Here is a 20620-nt window from a genome sequence, read left to right on the forward strand (position 1 = left end):
CCTAAGAGGAGAGAGGGAGCATCAGGTTTTTTAATTTTTTTTTAATTATCTGATCAACTGCATCAGCCCTCCATTTAGTTAGGCGCAAATTTGAATGGTGAGAGGATATTTCTTTACTTGATCCTCTCACTTAACAACTAACCAGACTGTTGGGAGCCTTTGGAAGCTTCATGACTTGAATTCAAAATTCAAGTACGGATCATATCCATTTGTTCCATAAAATCTGATACAGAATCCAGTCAAGATTTCTCTCTCCATATAGGCGCCCCTCTTCCTCTTCTTCCCTCAGAAATTTTGTTGCAACAGTATTCATTTGAATTCTAAATTCAAATGAAAAAGCAGTTGAGAGAATCTCCATCAAATCTCTATTGGATAATTCTTTTAAATAATTTTAAATTATTCTCAACAAACTAACCTCATAGAATTTCAAATTCAAATTCAAATTCAAATTTCAAATTCCAATTTGAAATTTAAACTCAAATATAAATTCCATCTTATCCGAGTTCGTAATTCGAAATCCAAATTCAAATTTCAAATTTCAAAAATTCAAAATTCAAATTTGCCCAAACTTTATTTTGGTCAAGTCAACTCTTTGACTTACTAGGATTCATGCCCCGAGGCCTCTTTGGCCTACCATTATATTTGGGCCCATTAGTGGAGAAAACTCTTTCACCACTAATGCCCCAAAATGGCGCATGGATCAAGTGGGCTTGGAGTCCCTACTCCAACCCAACTTGACTCATAGTCTTGACAAAGCCCAATAATTTATTATTGGTCCAAACTTGCTATAACTTGCAATAAGGAATAACCTTTGTGTGTGACCCATTAGGCCCAATAGTTACTGACATAAATAAACTTGAACCAGTTAAACTCCTTTAAAAAAGCCCAATCCATTTAATGACTACATGATACACTAGCAATGCTCTGTAGCCCCAGAACTAATTGAGTTGATCAAGTGATCTACCTTTCTGATTTGGATACCATGCTAGCATTATCCCTCACATCGTCGGTCACTTTTAGTCGAGAGCAAGGATAGAGTATCATCTATCTTTATTGACTAAATATAATATTTCACAGGAACTAGAAATCTTCTTCTATTGACTCTAAGACAGATTATGACTCTTCATGATCTCTTACTATGCATAGATTCTCGAGTCAACTAGAAGTCATCTCAGCCCTATCGGTCTTTGTGAACGACTAATCCCTTATAGGGGATTGTGAGTCCTTTAGGCATGTCCATCTATACTCATGTATTCGAGTTATACCCAAGAGTACACTGTTCTCCCCATTTTCAGGCGAATAGAGTTGAATAGTCAAATTATAACTCTAGGACATAGTATTCGATGACATCCTTAAGTCTAGGACGATCCGCACTACCAAACGTTCAGAGACTTTACAAATCCAATGATACTCTCCATAATGAATCCTTGTGGAGTCTCTAGGGGGTCATTTTAGTGTTATCTGTTCTCCAACAGATCCACCCACGACATCAGCTAAGGCATCACCATACCTGCATTCTATGAGGTCCCTACCTTGTATCTCCATACAAGTAGATGATATCTTACTAGTCTTATTGAGATCACCAATACCCTTTCTTGTGATTCAAGACCAGGAACAAACTTTAGGTAATAGACATTCAGTGCCCTCGAGTCCTCATGATCATGATCCCTATCATAGATCCTCGAGTGTACACCTGTTCTATTCCTAGGGTCTTTATCTTTAAACGTATATTTACAATGAAATATTGGCGAGACATAAATATGATAAAGATAAAGTTTGCTCAAATTTATTAATCATGAAATACTAAATAGAAAAAGGTGTTCATCTGATAAAATAGATTGTCTCTAGGACACCTATATACTAACATTATCTGCATTCACTCCCAAAACGACATCATTTTGTGGTTGAAAGATTAAAAATTTATAATAATAAAGATTATTGTAACCCTGAAATAAATTAAAATTACAAAAATACCTTGATTTCTGTCCTAAAATAACGTAGTTTTGGGCTCAATGCAGATAAATTATCTGCAGTCACTGCAAAAAAACAGAATATATATATATATATATGGAAAAATATTTGTCCTTTTAAAGAATATAACTTTGTGTCAATTTTGATCCTAATCGTTGATTTTCGTCAATCAACAGTTAAGATTTATTGGGTTAAACTTATTAATTAATTAGTAATTTGCAATAAAACACAATAAATGATAACCGTTGATTGACAAAAATCAACGGTTAGGATCTAAAATGTCACAAAGTTATATCTTTTAAAAGGACAAACATTTTCCCCATATATATATATAGAGAAAACATTTTCTTCTTTTTAAAGGAGAAAATATTTTCTCCTACTAGTGACTCATAGCATAAGTGGGTCCCACCTTGATTTTTTTTTCTCTCTACTATTTTGTAGGCCCCACTTATACTATGAGTCTTTAGTAGGAAAAAAAATTTCTCCTTTAAAAGGAGAAAATATTTTCCCATATATATATATAGGGTATATACCCTTTTTGGTCCTCAGCAAACTTTACAACGCCCGTTTTAGTCCCTAGAAAATAAAAAGGCACATCTTAGTCCCTAAGAAATTCAAAATGGACTCATTTAGTTGAAATTTTGGTCCCTCACAAATTCAAAAAAGACCCATTTTAGTCCCTAAAAGGACTAAAATGGGTCCATTTTGAATTTCTTAGGGACCACGATGAGCCTTTTTATTTGCTAGGGACTAAAACGAGTTTCATGAAATTTGCTGAGGACCAAAAATGGTATTTACTCATATATATATATATATATATAGGGTAGGGATCTTTTGACTCTAGAGTAAGACTTACAACTCTTACTCCTTATCTCAACCGTTGATTTTTTTCCATCTAACGGTTATCTATACTAATTAATTAACTACTAATTTCAAATAAATAATAACAGTTAGATGGACGGAAATCAACGGTTGAGATGGAGAGTAAGAGTTGTAAGTCTTACTCTAGAGTCATATATATATATATATATATATATATATATATATATATATATATATAGATGAAATATTGTATTTACAAAATTTTTGTTTACAAACTCTACTATGCATTCCCGGAAATAGTCTCGGCTAAAAATGCATTACCGTGAATGCATAGTGTAGTTTGTAAACAAAAAATTTGTAAATATAACCTACCCTTATAACACTTATTCCAGAAATCATGGCTATTAATTCTAAAAAGTAGAAGTTCTAAAATAAAGAAAGGCACAAACCTAGACCGAAAAAAGAGGAGAGAAGAATCAACCTCAAGAATAGTGTAAAGCAACCATCTCACCTAACAATTTAAGCTTGTAAGTGATAGGTCTTCACTGTTGTGAAGTCACCTTGGCTTTAATATCATTAAAACAACCATTTCGCCTAAGAGCTGAACCTGTTAGGTGAAGGTTAATTAATGATTTTATATTATATTTATCTAACACAGCCCCTCCCACAAGAATCTATTGGGCTTGAAAGGGGATAATGAATAGGCCTCGCTTATCTATGCTTATAAACTTCACACTTTTAATTATTTATTAATAGAGCGTGGATGGTGAGGATCAACCCATGATCACTTAATCATGCAGACTCTGATATTATGTTTTCAACCCAGAAATTTAAACGGTTAAGTAATGGGCATTCAATGTTTTTATATTACATATCTCTAACAAATGTAAACGTTGATGTGAATGTGTGAGGATGTAATGCATGTGCAATGGTGCTCCGATGTGATGCTAATGTTGTGCGATCAAAAAGGGTTAGGAAAAAAACTAGAGTTAACTAGTAGATAAAAGACTTATAACTTGCAAGTTATTACAAATAATTAGGGATGTGCAAAATAACCAAAAGAACTGAACCGAACACTAAACTAAATTTAACTGCACTTAAAATAACTGATTTTTAAAAATGAGTTCATGAACCGAACTGGTTTTTAAAACCAGTTCAAGAACCGAACATCTTTTCAATTGAACCGAACCGAACCGAACCGAACCGAATCGAATTGATTTTTATTACTTTATTTCTTTAATTTTTTAATTTTTTTTCAAATTAGGGTCAACCCGAACTGGTTTCGAACTTAACTGAATTGTTTCCAGCCGAATCGAACCATTTTCGAACCGAATCGAACCGGTTTTAAAACGAACCGAACCAATTTTGAATCGAACTGAACCGTTTTCAAATTGAACAATTTAAACCAATACAATTCGGTTCGTCAAGAAAATCAATTTAATTCAACGCATACACATTCCTACAAATAATTGATACTAAATAAATCGGACTTAAGATTTCAAATAGGCATGCGGCCTATTTTTTAAATAGGATTATTATTTTTTTAACCTAAACCTACTTTTTTTAACTATTTAAACAGAGTTAATTCTAACCTGAGATAAACCAACTTTTACATCCCTGATAAGGGGCATGACATATTACTTAAATCTCTAGTTATTAGTACAATTCCAGAATATATGGGTTGAATTACACTATTTTTTTTCCTTAAAAATTCAATCATAGTTAAAACATCATTCTTTTTTTCTTACTAAAGATTCACCGAAGAGCTTGTTACCTTTGTTATACGAAACTAATGGACAAAGTTGTGGGATTGTGACGTCTTGGCATCCCCACAAATGACTCGGCTTTAGCTGTTTTTTGTTTGACATGTGGGAATACAAAGATTCGTAAGTCATAACCAAGAACTAACTAAACCATTATATTTGATTTGCCTTTTTAAAAATAAAAATAAAAAACCCCAAATTTACGACGTTTAAAGTTATGTTATCGACTTAGTGGATTCGCCATTTAAATTAACTAAGGTTTCTCTCCTTTAATTTTTATATATGAATTTCAATTATTGGTGGATAGATGACTCAGCTACGCACACACTTTATATCTGCTGCAGGGGTTTGTAAAGATCAAACTTCTTTTTCCTTAGTCCGATTTAGTTTGGCTAAGAATAATTTTTATAAAGAAACAATTCAACCCTTTAAATTGATCCCTCGAGTTTATTGGACTTGAAAGGTGAACAATACACATGCCCATTCATCTGTATGAAAAAATTTCACAAGAGAAAATAGGAGATGGTAAGGATCGAATAATTCGGGACACGAGATTCTGATACTATGTAAAAAATTAATTCAACCTAGAAACTTAAGTTGATGAGTGAGACTACATATTAATGGTTTTATATATATGGAACAATGTTGATTTGTTGTTTGTAAAGATTTCAGAGAATTGAATTTGGACGAACAAATAATGGGAAATCAAAAGGTACATTCCTTCATAAAAAAAAGGCAAAACAAAGGGACACAGTCAATTAAGATATAGAGTATTTTTTATTTCCCTGTGCCAAAAAACGATTGGTACTTTACTTCACTAAGAAGATGTTGCTTATACTTGTACTTGCTTTGATCATCACTTACTTTTTTCCACGTAACTATAGATTGTAAGAGATTCCCTCCCTAGCTAGAAAATTGAAAAGAAAAGAAAAGTCCCTATATATTGCATATTTGCATGTGGTTGAATTCCTTTGCTTAAGACAGCAGCAACAAAAGCAATATACTTTGTAGGTGGTAATCCTTTAAACGAGTGTCTTGTAGTTCTATGCATGGGTCTCACCTCTCTATCTTAATGCATCTAAGCAATCATTTCCATTTTAACTGGTTTTGCCATCTTTCTTTCTGTTTGTGTGCGTGGAGCCTCCTACCAATCATGTGTCATATTTTCCTTCTTTGCCAAAGTTTGCTGTGCCTTGCTTACCAAAAAATACATAAGGAAATGCAAGTTATGCTTAACGCATAAGAAACTTTGTGAATTCTGTTAATTGAGAATGCAATCATTTTATAGGCCCATAAGAAGGTTCGAACTCCGAATCTAAAGTTTGATATTGTTGGACCTATTTTTTATTAAATTAATATTTACATTATTTACTTAAAGAAAATTGCTTCGTTATAGTGTATCAATTTATCACAATGCAATATAAACCCAAGGAAGGAGTTCAAAGTTCAATACGGCTGACAATATATAATCATTGAAGAATCAAGAATGTTCAAAATGTTAATAAATTATTCGTTGTGAGGTATTAATTATAACTATTTATGCAATCATGGACTATATATAATATGACTTTATAATCGAAATTAATCTTATTAATATAAGCATTTTGAATATACATATCCCTTTATTTTTATTTTCTTTAGAGCCGGTATAAATTCTCTTTTTTAAAATTAAAAGTTACTTTTAAGTTAAAGTTAAAAAAAAGAGCTTAAAAAAAAATTAAAAATTATCTGGTGATTACATAAAAATTTTTGCTTAAAATTTTCTTAAAAGCTCAAATCTCATTTCAAGAAAAACTAATAAAAGTTTAAAAAAAACTCCTCCTAGAAGCTTTTGTCTTTTGGCTTTTTTCTTCATTATTAAAAAAAACTATTTTTATTATAAGAGTTTTTGTAAAAACCTGTTTGAGCTAGCTTCTACTTATAAGGAGAAAAAAAGTTAAAAAAAGAGAGGATCCAAACAGGCACTTAGTATATATAGTAGGAGACAATAGTCAAGTAAATGTAAAGAAAAAAAGTCAATATTTTTTAAACATAAAGTATTTATAATTTTGCCAGCAAAGGTAGGCATAGTTGGCTAAGGGTTGGGCCCACACCCCCACAAAGACGTGGATTCGAACTCCGCTGGCCGATGTGATAACTTTTTTAGTGGGTGGTATGCAATTTCTTTTTGAAATTTTCAAAGAGGTTAGGTTCTTCCCTAACCCTAGTGGGATATCAGTATCTAACCCCACTTAAATTTTTATGTACAAAAAAAAAGTGTATTTATAGTTTTTTAAGTAACTCGGTATGAGTTTGGATTCATCTATCTTTTTTAGGAGTGTATCTTTTTATGTTAAAAATTCACATCACATTGTCATATGAAATTTTTGTATGTAAGTATGTAACTCTCTCTTCTGCATTAAATAATTAGAGTCCAATTATAATTTATCGATATTAATGAAGAGAGAGATACATAATTAATTAAATAATTAGAGTCCAAATTTTCATATAGATAATTAATTTATTGAGTAATCAAATCTTCTCTTTTATTTTTTTAAGAGCATCATTAATGGTCCACGGCCCAGAAAGCGTTTGTCTTGGTATGGTTGGGCCCAATATAACTCGTTATTAGGCTTGGGCCTTTAAAATTGTGAGTTCGGCTTAATGGGCCATCGTATTTGGTTTATCTTACTTCCCCTCGTTTTGGCGGTCCTAAGGTTTTAGCGTTTTAGGTTTTAGGTTTTGTCGCGTCAATTGTTTCGCTTGGAACTGTGGCATTAGGGTTTTTGTGAGAATCGTTATAGATTTCAATTTTGGGGATCCCACACTTCTCGCCTTCTAATTTTCTCCATGGATCTTTCAGACCTTAATTCAGCCGAAATGCAGAGATTCTACTCGGTAATGTTGATTTCTTCGTTCTCTGATTGATTTTGGTTGCTTTTGCTGATGGATAGTGGTGGTTGAATTTCCTAGATTCCTGTTTCTATTCGTTTTTACTTATCTTTGAGCATCTTGTAAGTATACTGTGTTTATATCTATGAAAACGTGCTTTTGACACATACCCTGCTTTCTTCTTCGTCTGTTTTCTTGGTACCTCAATCCCGAAACAAGCTATGAATTGCTGGATAGTGAAGGTTGATTCTGCTGTTATAGATATATATATAAAATAAAAAAAAAATCTGAGTTGTCATGCGAAGTGCAAAACAACGCTCAGATTATTATATTAATTAGTGGAAACATGCTTCACGATTGGCGCTAGGTTTAAGATATCACTGCAGTGCTATATATTCATTCATTAGTTTTCAGAATTTAGGAAGGTAACGGTGATTAGCTGCACTTCAGCTGCTGGTGATTTTCCTTTTTAGATTATGGCTTTTGTGTGGATTATTATGTTTGACTATATTTTCAGTTGGTTGGACCTTAACTTTACCCATCATCATAGCCTAAAAATCTTGAGTCTACGCAAATCAGAAGATAGCTTACAAATTTTCTATTTATTAGCTACATCTTCTATCCGTTCTGTTTTTTTTTTTATCTTAGCTATTGTTGTACGTATACTTGACCATGAGGAAACTTTTAAACAAATCATTGTTTGAATTTAGATATATACTTGACCATAATCATTTATTATTATTGCTTGGAGCCTTAAAATGTTACTCCAGGATGTACTACGGATTATAAATAGGCATTGCCTTGTTTCTATGGCAGTCTTTTGCATTCAATATAAATAAAATTTTGTGTCCATACCCCAGTAAAGCAATATAACCGTAACTTTGCCATCCAAATGCAGGAAGAACAGCAAAGGGCCGTGGTTAATGAAATGGTGGCAAAGGTGACAAGTGAATGTTGGGACAAATGCATCACGGGTACACCTGGGAATAAGTTCAGTTCCAGTGAATCTTCGTGTCTTTCAAACTGTGCACAGCGGTACATGGAGATGAGCATGCTTGTCATGAAAAGGTTTCAGAGTATGCAATGAAGATCTAAGGCCATCGATATTCTTCTCATTTTACAAAACTAGTCTTCAACTTCTCTTTTTGCACAATCATCAACCATAGAGCATCATATATTATTTAGCAATATTTCGGATTAATTTATTTTTTTTGAAACTGTTGTGTTAGAATATTTACTTTGCTTTTTGACATTCCTGAAATTTACAGGAAAAAAAACTTAGTTCCTATGGTGAATAACTTATAGCTTGTGTGACTGTAGAGTGGGTGGATCGGAAGCGGTTTGCAATTTTAAATTGTCTAGCAAGCAAAAACAATTTATTCATGTGCGAAAAATGTTATTTCTAAATGTGTGTTTCCCCCCATTTTAAAAGACAAACGGAATTCTATGATAGTGTTACAATACATTGTCATCTTAGCATGGGTCCCGCTGGAGGCATCATGCAATTCATTAAAAAATGGTGTTAAATTTATTAATATTTTCTTTGGGGGATGGGGAGATAATTCGCGCAAGGTGAGTTTATTTTAAAGCTGTTATTTGTTACAATTAGTAATATGAGGGAACTACTATTTGCATATATAATGAAATTTATTTCCTATTTTCTGGACAAATTTTTTATGGGTTATGTTTATATCATTTTATATGAGATAAACAATTTTTCTATTCACACAAAAAGGAGTTGAGTTTCGTCACTTTTTTTTCTCTCCTCTTACTTGTGGGTCTTATTTATACTTTTATTTCTACAACATGAAATAATTTCTTTCCTACAACATAAGAAAAATATATCCCATTTTTTATTGTTGACTTTTGTGAATCTTCATAATGTATGGCAGTTTAATCAGAATGGTAAATTGAATATGTACACGAGTGAAACTTCTTAATCTTGAACTACAATTATCAACCTAAGCAATTAAATACTTTCTCTTCCTACCTTGAAGGCCCAAAAAAAATAAAGCTTTACATCCTATCGCTCGAATTGCAATTTTGTTCGTTCCCCATCTCCGTGGCTTTGGCTACTCGTCTGCTTAGAATCTTATCAGCATTCGGTCCCTTCTCGTAGTACTGAAGCATGGACTCAGCCCATTGGAGGAGCCTAGTGTAGGAACTGGAAGGGAAACGAAAGTGAGGGACCGGTGCATATTTATGGAACTCATTCTTGTCCAACCTTTGACCATACTCCTTGATGGTTAAGGCAAAACCAATGCGATTGGTCAACTTACGTTGGTAATACACCATAGCATAAAGGCGAGGGAGACGAAGCTTCTGTGTCCAGTACGTTATTTGGAATAGTGGGCTGTTGATTATCTCATGGGATTGCTTGTTTAGGATACTGAAACGTGGGAGCACTTCTGGAGGGAGACGTAGAAAGATTTCGAAGAGAATATCATTGCACAATTCCACTGGTGGAGGAGGAGAGGAAGAAGGACAAGAAGTTTGGAAGAGGAATTCCATGAATTCCACAATACATTTCCAGCATCTGAATATCGGCATTTTGTTTTCGTTTTTTTTACCCCTTCAAGAATCGGTATTCTATTGCACTAGCCAATTACCTTAAAAAAAACATGGACTTGAATGGGGGTTTGTTGAAACGGAGGGATGTGGCTTTTATTTTACTGCTTGTTATGAGCTATGCGCGATGTGGAGGTCAAACGTTTAGTAAGGAGACAAACACGGCATGCCAGAATCATGCAGCATTCTCATAATTTGTAGCATGACACACATTGCCATTAGAATTTATTAACCTTTACCTTTTTAATGAGATAGGGCCGGATTACAATAAATAATAAATGTATAAAAAATAAAAGTAAAGAAGCCATAACAACAACAATAATAATCTTTACCCAAAAAAGTTATTCTCGTGTTGTCCATATTCATATTAAGGCTTTTTTTTTACCATTTTAATGTGAATTTCCAAAATATTTACCGATTTAAGTCTTTTGATGAACTATTTACCAATCAAACACAAAAAAGATGTGCATTACGGCAATCCTAGTTCATGTTGTGCATTATCCCTATGCACAACGTATGTAAAAACTGGTGCAGGCTATTTATCCTGCTCTGCAAGTCGCGCATGAGGGCATACACAACTTAAACATGCATGAGCGTAATACGCATATCGCAGAGCATGACATGTGGCAAGAGCGCGCTGACTTTTGCATATGTCATGTATGGGATGATATGCGACTTTAATTTTCGTTATGCTTTATAAGAGATAATGTGAAGTTAATTATAACGAAATTAAATGTGTGCGTGATCCATTAATGTTGAAATCCCATGACAAGAATCAACGTGGGCCCATATTCTAATGCATTATTATTTAATAAGAACAAGCTTATGTAAAGCAATTCAATTTGGAAGGCAATTATCTTAGGGGCAGGATATACTTACAACCAAAGAAGTTTACCATCTTTACAATCAATCTAATCATCGTTGATTTCCGTCAATTTAACGGTTATCATTTATTGAAATTAATAATTAATTAATAAATGCGACCCAATAATTTCTAATAAATTATAACCGTTAGATTGACGAAAATCTACGGTGATTAGGTTGGTTGTAAAGGTTGTAAATTTTTTTGGTGGTAAATATATCCTTTCCCATTATCCTAACCGATAATTAGGGTTGAGTTAATTCAAAAATAAATAAATAAAAATTCAATTGGATTCCTTTATCTTTTTTCTTGGATCGAAGAAAATAGAATAATAACTAAATATTTGACCTACCAAAAAATATAATTTGATTAAGAAAAAAAAATGATTTAATATTTGCATTTGGATGATGAAGCTCCCAAATACGCTTGTATTTCTGTTTGGAATAACTCAGATGGTGATCTATTTCATATATAGAAATGCCAAGACAGCGGCACCGCCGGCATGGGATGAGGCAGTAAAGCAGCAGTAACTAAACGGACATGTCATTGACTTTGTGACACTGAGCACAATGGTTCCCTACGATCCGAATGATATATAGCTAAAGGTGCTGCTGTGACTGTGACAGCTGTTGAGGATCCAATTGGAAAAGAAGAAACAGGAAAGGGTAATGATACGATAATAGGAACCCTTACAAGTTAGTTAGAATGGTTAGGGAATAGTTTACAGGTTGGTTGTCACAAAAGAGATTAGGAAGTTGCTGCTAATACAATAATACACTGCATATAGGTGATAGTTATAAATAGATATGTTGTAATTTGAAATGGGTATCAGAAGAATAATTAAGAATAGTTTTTAGTTTCTTTCTACCAGTTCTCTGTTTCTCTGCTTGTTGAGGTGCTGCACCTATAAAAGGTAACCATGATAACATGGACTCAGCTGGCAAGGTGTGATTAATTAACCTATGAAAAAATCCAAAGAAGAAAAGAAACGAGTTCCAAAATAATTTATCCTAAAAGAGCAATCACTTTAGTTTGCCAAGTGAGGCCTCATCTCCTTTCACTCATATCATGGAAATGCAATTGATTAATGTATTTGCATGAATGGGTGTAGCTGTAATTTTCAGTGACTCAATTATGTTATGATGCTTAGCGTCTCTTTTTGGCCATGTAGGAAAGGAGTGAGACTCATATATCATTAACCATAAAAGAGTGTGCATAATACATCCTATTAAATACATCACTTTTTCCTCATCTACTTTTCTAGCTTTTTCCCCCTACTGAGAAAATATTCCAATTTTTTTTGTAATTTCAATTTACATCTTTTAAATTTTTTGAAATTATGGAGTCACTTTTATAGACTATGAAATGAAGCTATGTCCCACTTTCCGCCGGTTCCTTCCCACGAGTGTCTATGAAATGAAGCAACTTGTGTCTCTCCCCCTTCCTTGTGATGTACCCTGCTTAAATCCACTGACATATCAGCTAATCCATTACCCTTGCCAAGTTCCTCATCATTGATAAACCTCTCTTTATTATAATCACTCTCCTCCTCCTCAACCTCATTGTGAACTTGGTTGTCTGCTGTTTTTCTCATCATAGGACTACCCTTTCTTCGAGATGAATCTAGTGGTTCCTTTGGGATTGGAACCTTAGACCTGAAATTGATCTTGGATGGAGGAATGACAGAGCAGAAGATCTCTTTAAAGTTCTCAACTACCCCTTTGTTATAAGGGTTGGCTTGTCTATTGTACCGGTATCTAAAATTTTCATAAGTAGACTGCACATAAAACAATAAGAATTATCATTAAAGTATGTAAGAAAACCAAATTAGAAATGCACATAAGTGTTACTAGATGAAATATACCTATCCTTATATTTAGCAGTTTATTCTACACTAAAGTTCTAATCTAGAATGCAGGGGTGATTGCAAACAACCAGGATTAGTAAAAAAAAAAGTAGGGTCAGATTTAAGGTTTAAAGGGATTAAAAGTAAAGTGGTGTTCAAACCTGGTTTGTGCTGATTAGATACGTATGGAAAGCGGTGAGGCCACCAACAAACCAGACAGAAATGAAAGTGTATATTATTAGTGCAATAGAAGCTGGGGTTTTTATCATTGCTTTCCAAATTGATATCTCCTCCGAGTCCATGATCTTCTTAATGTAGACCCAGCAGAAGCCATGAACATATAAGCAAAGAAGGGTAGCAGAGAAAACAAACATGTAGTAGAACCGGTAATTTCGCTGCGCCAGGTACATATAAGCAGAGAGTCAAAAAAATGTTCTGACTAAGCAACTTCATCATCATAGCTACTAAAAATATAATTGTTTGTTATTAATTGTGTTTGACTGTTTGTCCTTGCGCTTGTGTCATTGGAAGGTGACATTTGGGCATGAAAGCAGAGAATACTAATATTCATGCAAAGAATCCACCATTGAGAATTTGTTTATGTATACAAGGAAAAAATGTATTCATATGATCATCATACAAACAATGAAACAAATACTAAGAATTTCAACAGACCAACAAAACTTATTCAAATATCCACAGAGGGAGCTCAAGGTATGATTCTATTCTATATATGAGCCATTCCTATCCCTATTTTTGACGCAATTTCTGTTGTTTCAACCAACATTTAATTTTAAGAACTACATAATGCTTTCCCTCAACAGACTACCGAAATTCTAAGTTTTCTGCCACCAAGTATTAAAGATATGTACAGGTAGTATAGTCTCTAAAAGCAGTATAATCTGTATAGACATGCCAGCGCCTAGTGCCTACCCCCTTTCAATAGTAATTTTGATTATATTGAAATCTATTTCTAATTTGTAGGAGAGTGCAAGCATTTGAACACAGTGAATTGAGAGTTTATATATCCCACTAAATTTATTTGTTTGGGGATTTCATAATTGCGCAAAAAGAAGATTTTATGCAATTGTTGTACTGTAAAACAGAAAACAGACGACAAATTAAAAGGAAAGCAAAAAAAAATTGCTCTTCTAAATCATAATATGATGATAAAAAAAGACTCAGATGGTGCCTTTTGAATACCATCACTTTGAAATTGGGATATATAATACTAATGCTATATTAAAGAATGACCATTACCAATCCAATGCACTGACCCAGCCATGGGCAGTGATGATCAAATCGCTCCACGCAGTTGTCACATACTGAACAATGAGAACTGCGGGGAGGTCTATACAGCATACAGGTATCACAATATTTGATTTTCACAGATATTCCATTGACAATTACTTCCTTTGCTCGTGGCAAATGTAGCCGTGAGCTTTGTTCATTGTTGATTTCGGTGCTGCGATCATAATCATCTGGCAATGGAGGATAAGCATTACGAGGCACTATACCCGGATCTCTTCCTGATGTCAGTACAAGGGTGATCAGAACCTGGGAATACGTTTTCAGACTTTAAGATTACAGAGGTGAATGAGAAACATTGGTTCTAACAGATTTAAATAACTTATTTGAAAAAGTAATCTATACCCGACTTTGAAATCATATATTTAAGCATCAAGTTCTGTTAGTTTTAGTATAAAAACCACGTCGCATTAAATCCTGACTAGCGAGAGTAGGGATGAGGGCAATCATTGTATGCAGCTTTACCTTTGCATATTTGCAAAGAGACTGTTTCTCGAATTTGAACCCCTAATCTTCCAGTCACAAAGAATCAATTTTACCACTATTCCAGGCTCACCCTCTTGTTCTGTTCATTTTTAGTATGACAAGAATAAAAAATAATCAATGGCCCTCTAGAATTTGTATGACAATGAACGTATCAGAGCTGCAAATAAGTGATTATAACTTTATTCAACTACGAAAAACTTCTGTATGAAAACTAAATTCTAGTGTTCAGATAACTTTCTTGTATGGCTAGTTTAGAAAGCAATACACAAGATTTTAATCTGATTATTATATCAGAACCTAAGACATTCTGCTCCACTTCAAAGAGATCCTCCCTGGCTCCCTCTTCCCATTCCTTCTCCCTTCAATTCCCACCCTCCTTCTCTCTTCCCCCACAAATCAATACCAAATTCTGTCTCCAATTGGCATTTGTGTCACAGGCTGGCAGCATGTTTTTTAACATAAGAAATCCATATGGTTCTTGAAATCATTTAGGAATCTTAGCAGCATCAAGATATAATCTCTAGAAAAGTAACTTATATAGAGCAAAATATGCAAGCTATCAGAACTCAGAATAATGTGAAATTTTGCGATTGTGCAAGGTGGCCACTTTATCTATATGTATCTTGAAGCATGATAGCCATAGTGATTCACATATAAAAGGAGAATATTATGATTACTAGAACATAATATTAGGGGACAAGAGCAATGGCTGAGCATATTAAAACAAATCATGGTATCATCAATTCATGAATGAGGCTAAATTTTTTACGAATAAAAATTACTTACAAACATTGTGTGAACAATAACTACGATCAGTATCGAATATCCCGAGTGATGAGGAAAATCATCCAACAGTTTCCTAGCCACTAAAGCACAGAAAACAGCAACAGGGGCAACTATAAGAAATATTGTCATAAATATAGATTTCACATCAGGTCCAAATATAAGCCTCCCTTGAAGAAAAAATTCCTGAAAAAAAGAGAAAAATCCACGAATTCAATATACAACAGAACACTGCATCAAAACAATACAAAAACTTGACACAAAAAATGCATTCAAGTTCCAATATAGACATGTATAAAATGATTGTGCAAGAAGAGGAATAATATAACTCAATATCTAGCTGATATATAAAGCTAAGTTAGAACCCCAAGATAACTATTAACTATAACAACCCAGAAACAGTCACATGCAGAAACAAAAGTTCAGAATTGAACACATGTAGAAGAAACTCCAGAAGGGTAATTGAGTTCAAAAGTGAACATTGATATTATTGTTAACTTACATTATTTCCTTTCCAAGCGCGGTATGTTCTGACCAGCGAAGGACCACCAGTATCTCCGGCACCGTCACAGTCATTTTTCGCCGGCGCCGGCGCCGGAGGCTGCACTGCGTCCATTGCTTTAGACTTGTTATGTGAATGAACAATCAAAATAACTATAAAGACAAAACAACTATATGTCAAAGGGAAAGACGGCTTTTTCTCTCTCTCTCTCTTTTTTTTTTTTTTTTTTTTAAAGTTACAGAATAAAATATAAAAAAATTATTGCAAAAGTCAAAAGGAATGGTTCAGCTTCGGTGTTAGGTTGTTTTTGTTCACTTTGGCAGATTCTGTGTTATTGTTGAACGGCCGGACGATTAAACTCTAGAAAAAAAAAAAAAAAAAACTGTGGTCAAGTCAAATAAAATATATTTTTAATTAATTAATTAATTAAATATATTTGTTTAATTAATACAGCATGCCAAATTTAATTTTTAAAACTCAAATCTGACCTAATTAATTTTGAGTTATAATTGTGCGGGTTTTAAAGACTTTCTGACCGATTCCAATGAATATTTTAAGTATAAAATGATTCTCATTTACGAGGTATGAAATAGAATATTGTTATATAAGTTGAAGAAAGAATTATGCATATTTGATGAATAGATTAACATTTATTTGTTTTCTTAAATTTTAAAATAAGTATAATGTATTAGCACCTGTTTGATTTGATGTATAAGGTTTGATATAGTATATGTTTATACAGTATGATACTTTAATACATCAAAAGTGATGTACTTAATCAAGTCTAAAGGGGTGAGATTAAACCTGATAAGAGATGATGTATTAAATTAAACTTTTTCTATTTTTTTCTTCCCTCGTCTACCCTTTTCCATGTAACCCACCATCGCAACCTCTCCCCATCCTCGCCCTCCCCCCTCATTCAACCAAAATTAGCCGTTGTCGTCACACCATCAGCATCAGCCATAGAAATTGGACCATAAACATTTTTCATTTATTTATTTACTTACTTATATTTAGCATTTTGATGGTTGAAGCTTTTTGAACGAATGTCATTGATTATTGTTATCTTCTTCATGATTTACAAATTCCATTCTCTCGCCCTACCTCCGTTTATTGTGATAATCAATCCGCCATTTACCTGGCTCATAACCCCGTCTTCCATGAAGGATCCAAGCATATTGAGCTTTTTGAGTGTCACATAACTTGTGAGAAAATCCAAGCTGGACTATTGCACTTGCTGCCTTTAGCCTCTTCCATGCAACTCGCAGACGTGTTTACTAAAGCCCTTCACCCTCCTTCCTTCCTTGACCTTGCCTCTCACTTGGGTTTTTCTGATACAGTTGTTCAAGATGCAGTAACTTCAGCTAATTTATGCATGTGATTTTCACTAATTCTTGAAGTTGTTAAGGTGGTTAGCAAATAAGTTATTCAATTGTAAGTGATAGCTTGTTACCTTTTCTTCTGTTAGTATTTAGCTTGTTGAGTTAGCATATTTTCTTTTCCTTTCGCTGTTGTATATAAAGCCACGTTGGCTGATAGTGTACATTAATTCATTCTTCATTTTCCTTAATATTCAATCAAGTAAATTTTCACAAGTCCCTTGGCGGGTTTGGTATGAGTATTTGGTATGGAAAGATGGGAAACTCGGGTAAAAAATATTTATTTATCATGTTTGTTATGAGTATTATGAACAAAATATCAACAATTTTTTTCCTAGTAAACCACTCTTGAACTACACAAAGGCAAAAAAATTTCCCACCCAACCTTTGGTAATTTTTTTCCTTGGTCTTTGGATTCTGAAAAAGTAACATTTGATTCAATTTTCCCTAAAAAAAACAACATTTGATGATGATTCACTTTTTATATTCAAAAAATTAAGGGTATTTTGATAATTTCCATTCACATTTTTATCAATATTTTACCATCAACCAAATATAGCATAAGTAAAATTAGCCCAACTTTTCCGGCAAAATTTTAGCCAACCAAACATTTTTTTGTAACTTATTTGAGATAAAAAAATTCCTACCAAATCCTCAACAATCTTTTTTTTTCGATAAAAAAAATATCTCTTATACCAAACGTCCCTTAGATTATGAAATGTTTCTCATGCTATTCTTTTTGACCTACTAAAGATATGGTTTCAAATATAATATATGGAAAATACTATTCTCCTTTTGTAGTAAAACAGTGTTTTAGTCCTGCGTATAGAAAAAAGTAAGAGAGAAGAAAGAGATTAAGATGAGAGAGAAAGTATGACATCGGACCCATCCAATTTTACTATCTATAGGAATACTATTCCTTTTTACTGCTGAAGAAGAACATCATTTCCCATAATATATTTGGGTTTGTTTGATTCAATAAAAAATTAATATTAAATTATTTATGGTAAGAATTAAATACTAACCTTTTTAATATTTAAAATAATGTCTAAAGGTGTTATTATATTAAATTTAATATATATATATATATATATAGTTTGGATATCCAATTTTTTGCCTAGGATTTTGTAAATCAAGAAAATAAAAATAAAAATAAAAAAAATAAAAAAGTGATAATAAGAAAGAAATTAAAAAAGAGAATAGTCCACACCAAAAAAAAAAAAAAAAGAGAATAGAAGAGGAAATAATAAAAGTCATTACCCATGCTTTTTCTCATAAAATCCTAAAAAAATTAATTTTTCTTTTTAAATTTTAGTCCTAGTTACCCCTTTTTCCTTTCCCCCGTATTTTTCTATATAAAGAGTCCCTTTCCGTTCACTTATGTCAAAAAAATCCTCTTCCAAAAAAATAAAATAAAAAAATTCCTCTTCCCCCGCTTTAGATGTCTATTGATTCTTTTGTTTTGTTTTTCTAGTTTATTATTTTATAAAACAAATATAAAAATTATTTTTATTAAATCATTGGAATTATAGAATCTAGAATTTTAGATCTTAAAAATTATTTCAATAAAATAGTGAGAAGCATTTGAAATTGCAACTCATTTTTTATATTATATATAAGGTGATAATGTAAGTTATACTCAAATAAAAAATATAGTTATACTCATTTTTAAGACATTCCATTGTGCCTACTTCTATTTTACCTACTTTTGCCTACCACTTTCGTTATCGTTCGATTACCATCTCATCCAACGATCTATATTTGTGATATAAAATAAACCTTTTTTTTCTCTTTCTTTCTTCTCACTTTCTCCCATACCCTTTCTCTCTCCTCTCCTTTCTCTCTTCCTCTACACCATACCTAATTTTTTTCCCTTCTGCCGCCGTGGACCTCAATCTCCTGACAAACTATTCGATTCTAAGGATATTTTTAATCTTTATAAAATAATACGATTGAATCGATGACTAACAAAGAAGTTTTGATGTGATTCAAAGCGACGGTCGATCTGTTCACAGAATCCTCCTTGTCTCTGCTTCAATATGTCGATCTGTTCTTCCACATGATAGATTCTCTTAATTTCTAATAATTAATTGGCTATCCGTATCAACATAATTGCTGGAATGGCACCAATTAACCCTCTTTCCGGATTTTTCCAATATCAATTTTTTTATTCTTTAATTTTTTATTTATTTTGAATCTTTTCCAACTCTGCACAGATCTTTTGAATCACATTAAAACTTCTTTGTTAGTCATCGATTCAATCTTATTAATTTATAAAGTTTATGTTGTTCTTCATATCTAAAAATTTGTTGTGATTTTTCAATCCATTGACACTGGTAGTTTGATAGAAACTTATTCAGAAGGAGAAAATTTATATTACAATAATAAAAACAGAGACTAATGTATATTGGCGATGATTTCAAATGTTGTGGTAATGATTTCAAATGCTTCCCGTTCACTTGGGCAGAGATTAACGATAAAGGGAACAAAATAGGTATATGGCAGAGGAAGAGAGGAAGCGGAGAAGAGAAAAAGGGTATGGGAGAAAGTGAGAAGAAAGAAAGGGAAAAAAAAGTTTATTTTATATCACAAATATGGATTGTTGGATGAGATGGTAATCGAACGGTAACGAAAGGGGTAGGCAAAAGTAGGTAAAATAGGAGTAGGCACAATAACCTATCCCATATATATATATCAATTTATAATTTTTTATAATGAGTTCCTTACATGAAAAATTATTTCTAATCAAATTAATTCTATATATCTTAATAATTCCTAACACAATGATCATTTTAAACGTATGTATTTTTTATTTTTTTTGGTGTCTAAACGTATGTTTTATTTGCTAATCAAAGTCCTAACTACGACTTCTGTCTTTTTGATTTTTTTTCCTCAACAAACTTCGATCTCAGCACAAATTTCCTTTTAATTTTAAGTACTATATTAATTTATTGTTTACGATTTCGTAATACATATATCTCTTCTGTTTAATTTTTTTTCTTTCTAAACACAGGTTTCATCATTTGTTTAATTCAACAGTTAAAATTATAAATATATCTTTGAAAAGATTTTAAAATTCAAAGGATGTTGGTACTATTAAATCATAATCTTTTTAATGTATTTTTCATATCAACTTATGTTCGTTTTACTATTTTTGTTTTTGTAGTTTGGGTCAACAGGGCCATCAGGTGTGGATATATAGAACGAGGTCGGCCTGAGCATGAAATGCAAAAAGGCCCAATGTGCTCATTGAGAAACAACGAAATCTTGGAATCATCACCTACATGAACTACCCACACACATTTTTTGTTGTTGTTTGTTGCTTCGGGAACAGTGATCATTTTGTCACGTGTGGCAAAAAAATTATCGGACTGTCACGCCAACAGTAAATTTTGCCAAAATGTCACGCGGCATATTTCGTGACACTGTGTAGCGAAATATGTTTGCATATAATTCGCT

The 20620-nt window shown here is 32.8% G+C and overlaps 2 protein-coding genes across 2 annotated transcripts; one reads left to right on the top strand and one right to left on the bottom strand.

Annotated features, from left to right (window-relative positions):
* The first annotated feature begins 7266 nt into the window (after positions 1-7266).
* Positions 7267-8829, top strand: LOC133304860 (mitochondrial import inner membrane translocase subunit TIM8-like). The gene is made up of 2 exons (XM_061504919.1): positions 7267-7433; positions 8326-8829. Exons 1-2 carry the CDS (start codon positions 7386-7388, stop codon positions 8512-8514), a joined length of 237 nt encoding a protein of 78 aa, XP_061360903.1. The 5' UTR covers positions 7267-7385; the 3' UTR covers positions 8515-8829.
* Positions 8830-12037: 3208 nt separating this feature from the next.
* LOC133304854 (probable protein S-acyltransferase 5) lies at positions 12038-15903 on the bottom strand. Its single transcript, XM_061504915.1, has 5 exons — positions 15783-15903; positions 15284-15466; positions 13964-14260; positions 12865-13098; positions 12038-12634 (listed from the first exon to the last, which is right to left on the bottom strand). Exons 1-5 carry the CDS (start codon positions 15894-15896, stop codon positions 12209-12211), a joined length of 1254 nt encoding a protein of 417 aa, XP_061360899.1. The 5' UTR covers positions 15897-15903; the 3' UTR covers positions 12038-12208.
* Between the last annotated feature and the right edge of the window lie 4717 nt (positions 15904-20620).

This window comes from Gastrolobium bilobum, unplaced genomic scaffold (genome assembly GCF_033153095.1).
Source record: "Gastrolobium bilobum isolate Gb01-03AN ecotype WA unplaced genomic scaffold, APGP_CSIRO_Gbil_v1 utg5625, whole genome shotgun sequence".
Lineage (NCBI taxonomy): Eukaryota > Viridiplantae > Streptophyta > Magnoliopsida > Fabales > Fabaceae > Gastrolobium > Gastrolobium bilobum.

Excerpts from the sequence above, each read along its gene's own strand:
- LOC133304854 (XM_061504915.1), bottom strand. The coding sequence starts at position 15,896 with ATGGACGCAGTGCAGCCTCCGGCGCCGGCGCCGGCGAAAAATGACTGT. Across the intron at positions 15,467-15,782 it reads GCGCTTGGAAAGGAAATAAT|GAATTTTTTCTTCAAGGGAG; the intron begins GTAAGTTAACAA and ends TCTTTTTTTCAG. Across the intron at positions 14,261-15,283 it reads TTATTGTTCACACAATGTTT|GTTCTGATCACCCTTGTACT; the intron begins GTAAGTAATTTT and ends ACGTATTCCCAG.
- LOC133304860 (XM_061504919.1), top strand. The coding sequence starts at position 7,386 with ATGGATCTTTCAGACCTTAATTCAGCCGAAATGCAGAGATTCTACTCG. Across the intron at positions 7,434-8,325 it reads AAATGCAGAGATTCTACTCG|GAAGAACAGCAAAGGGCCGT; the intron begins GTAATGTTGATT and ends ATCCAAATGCAG.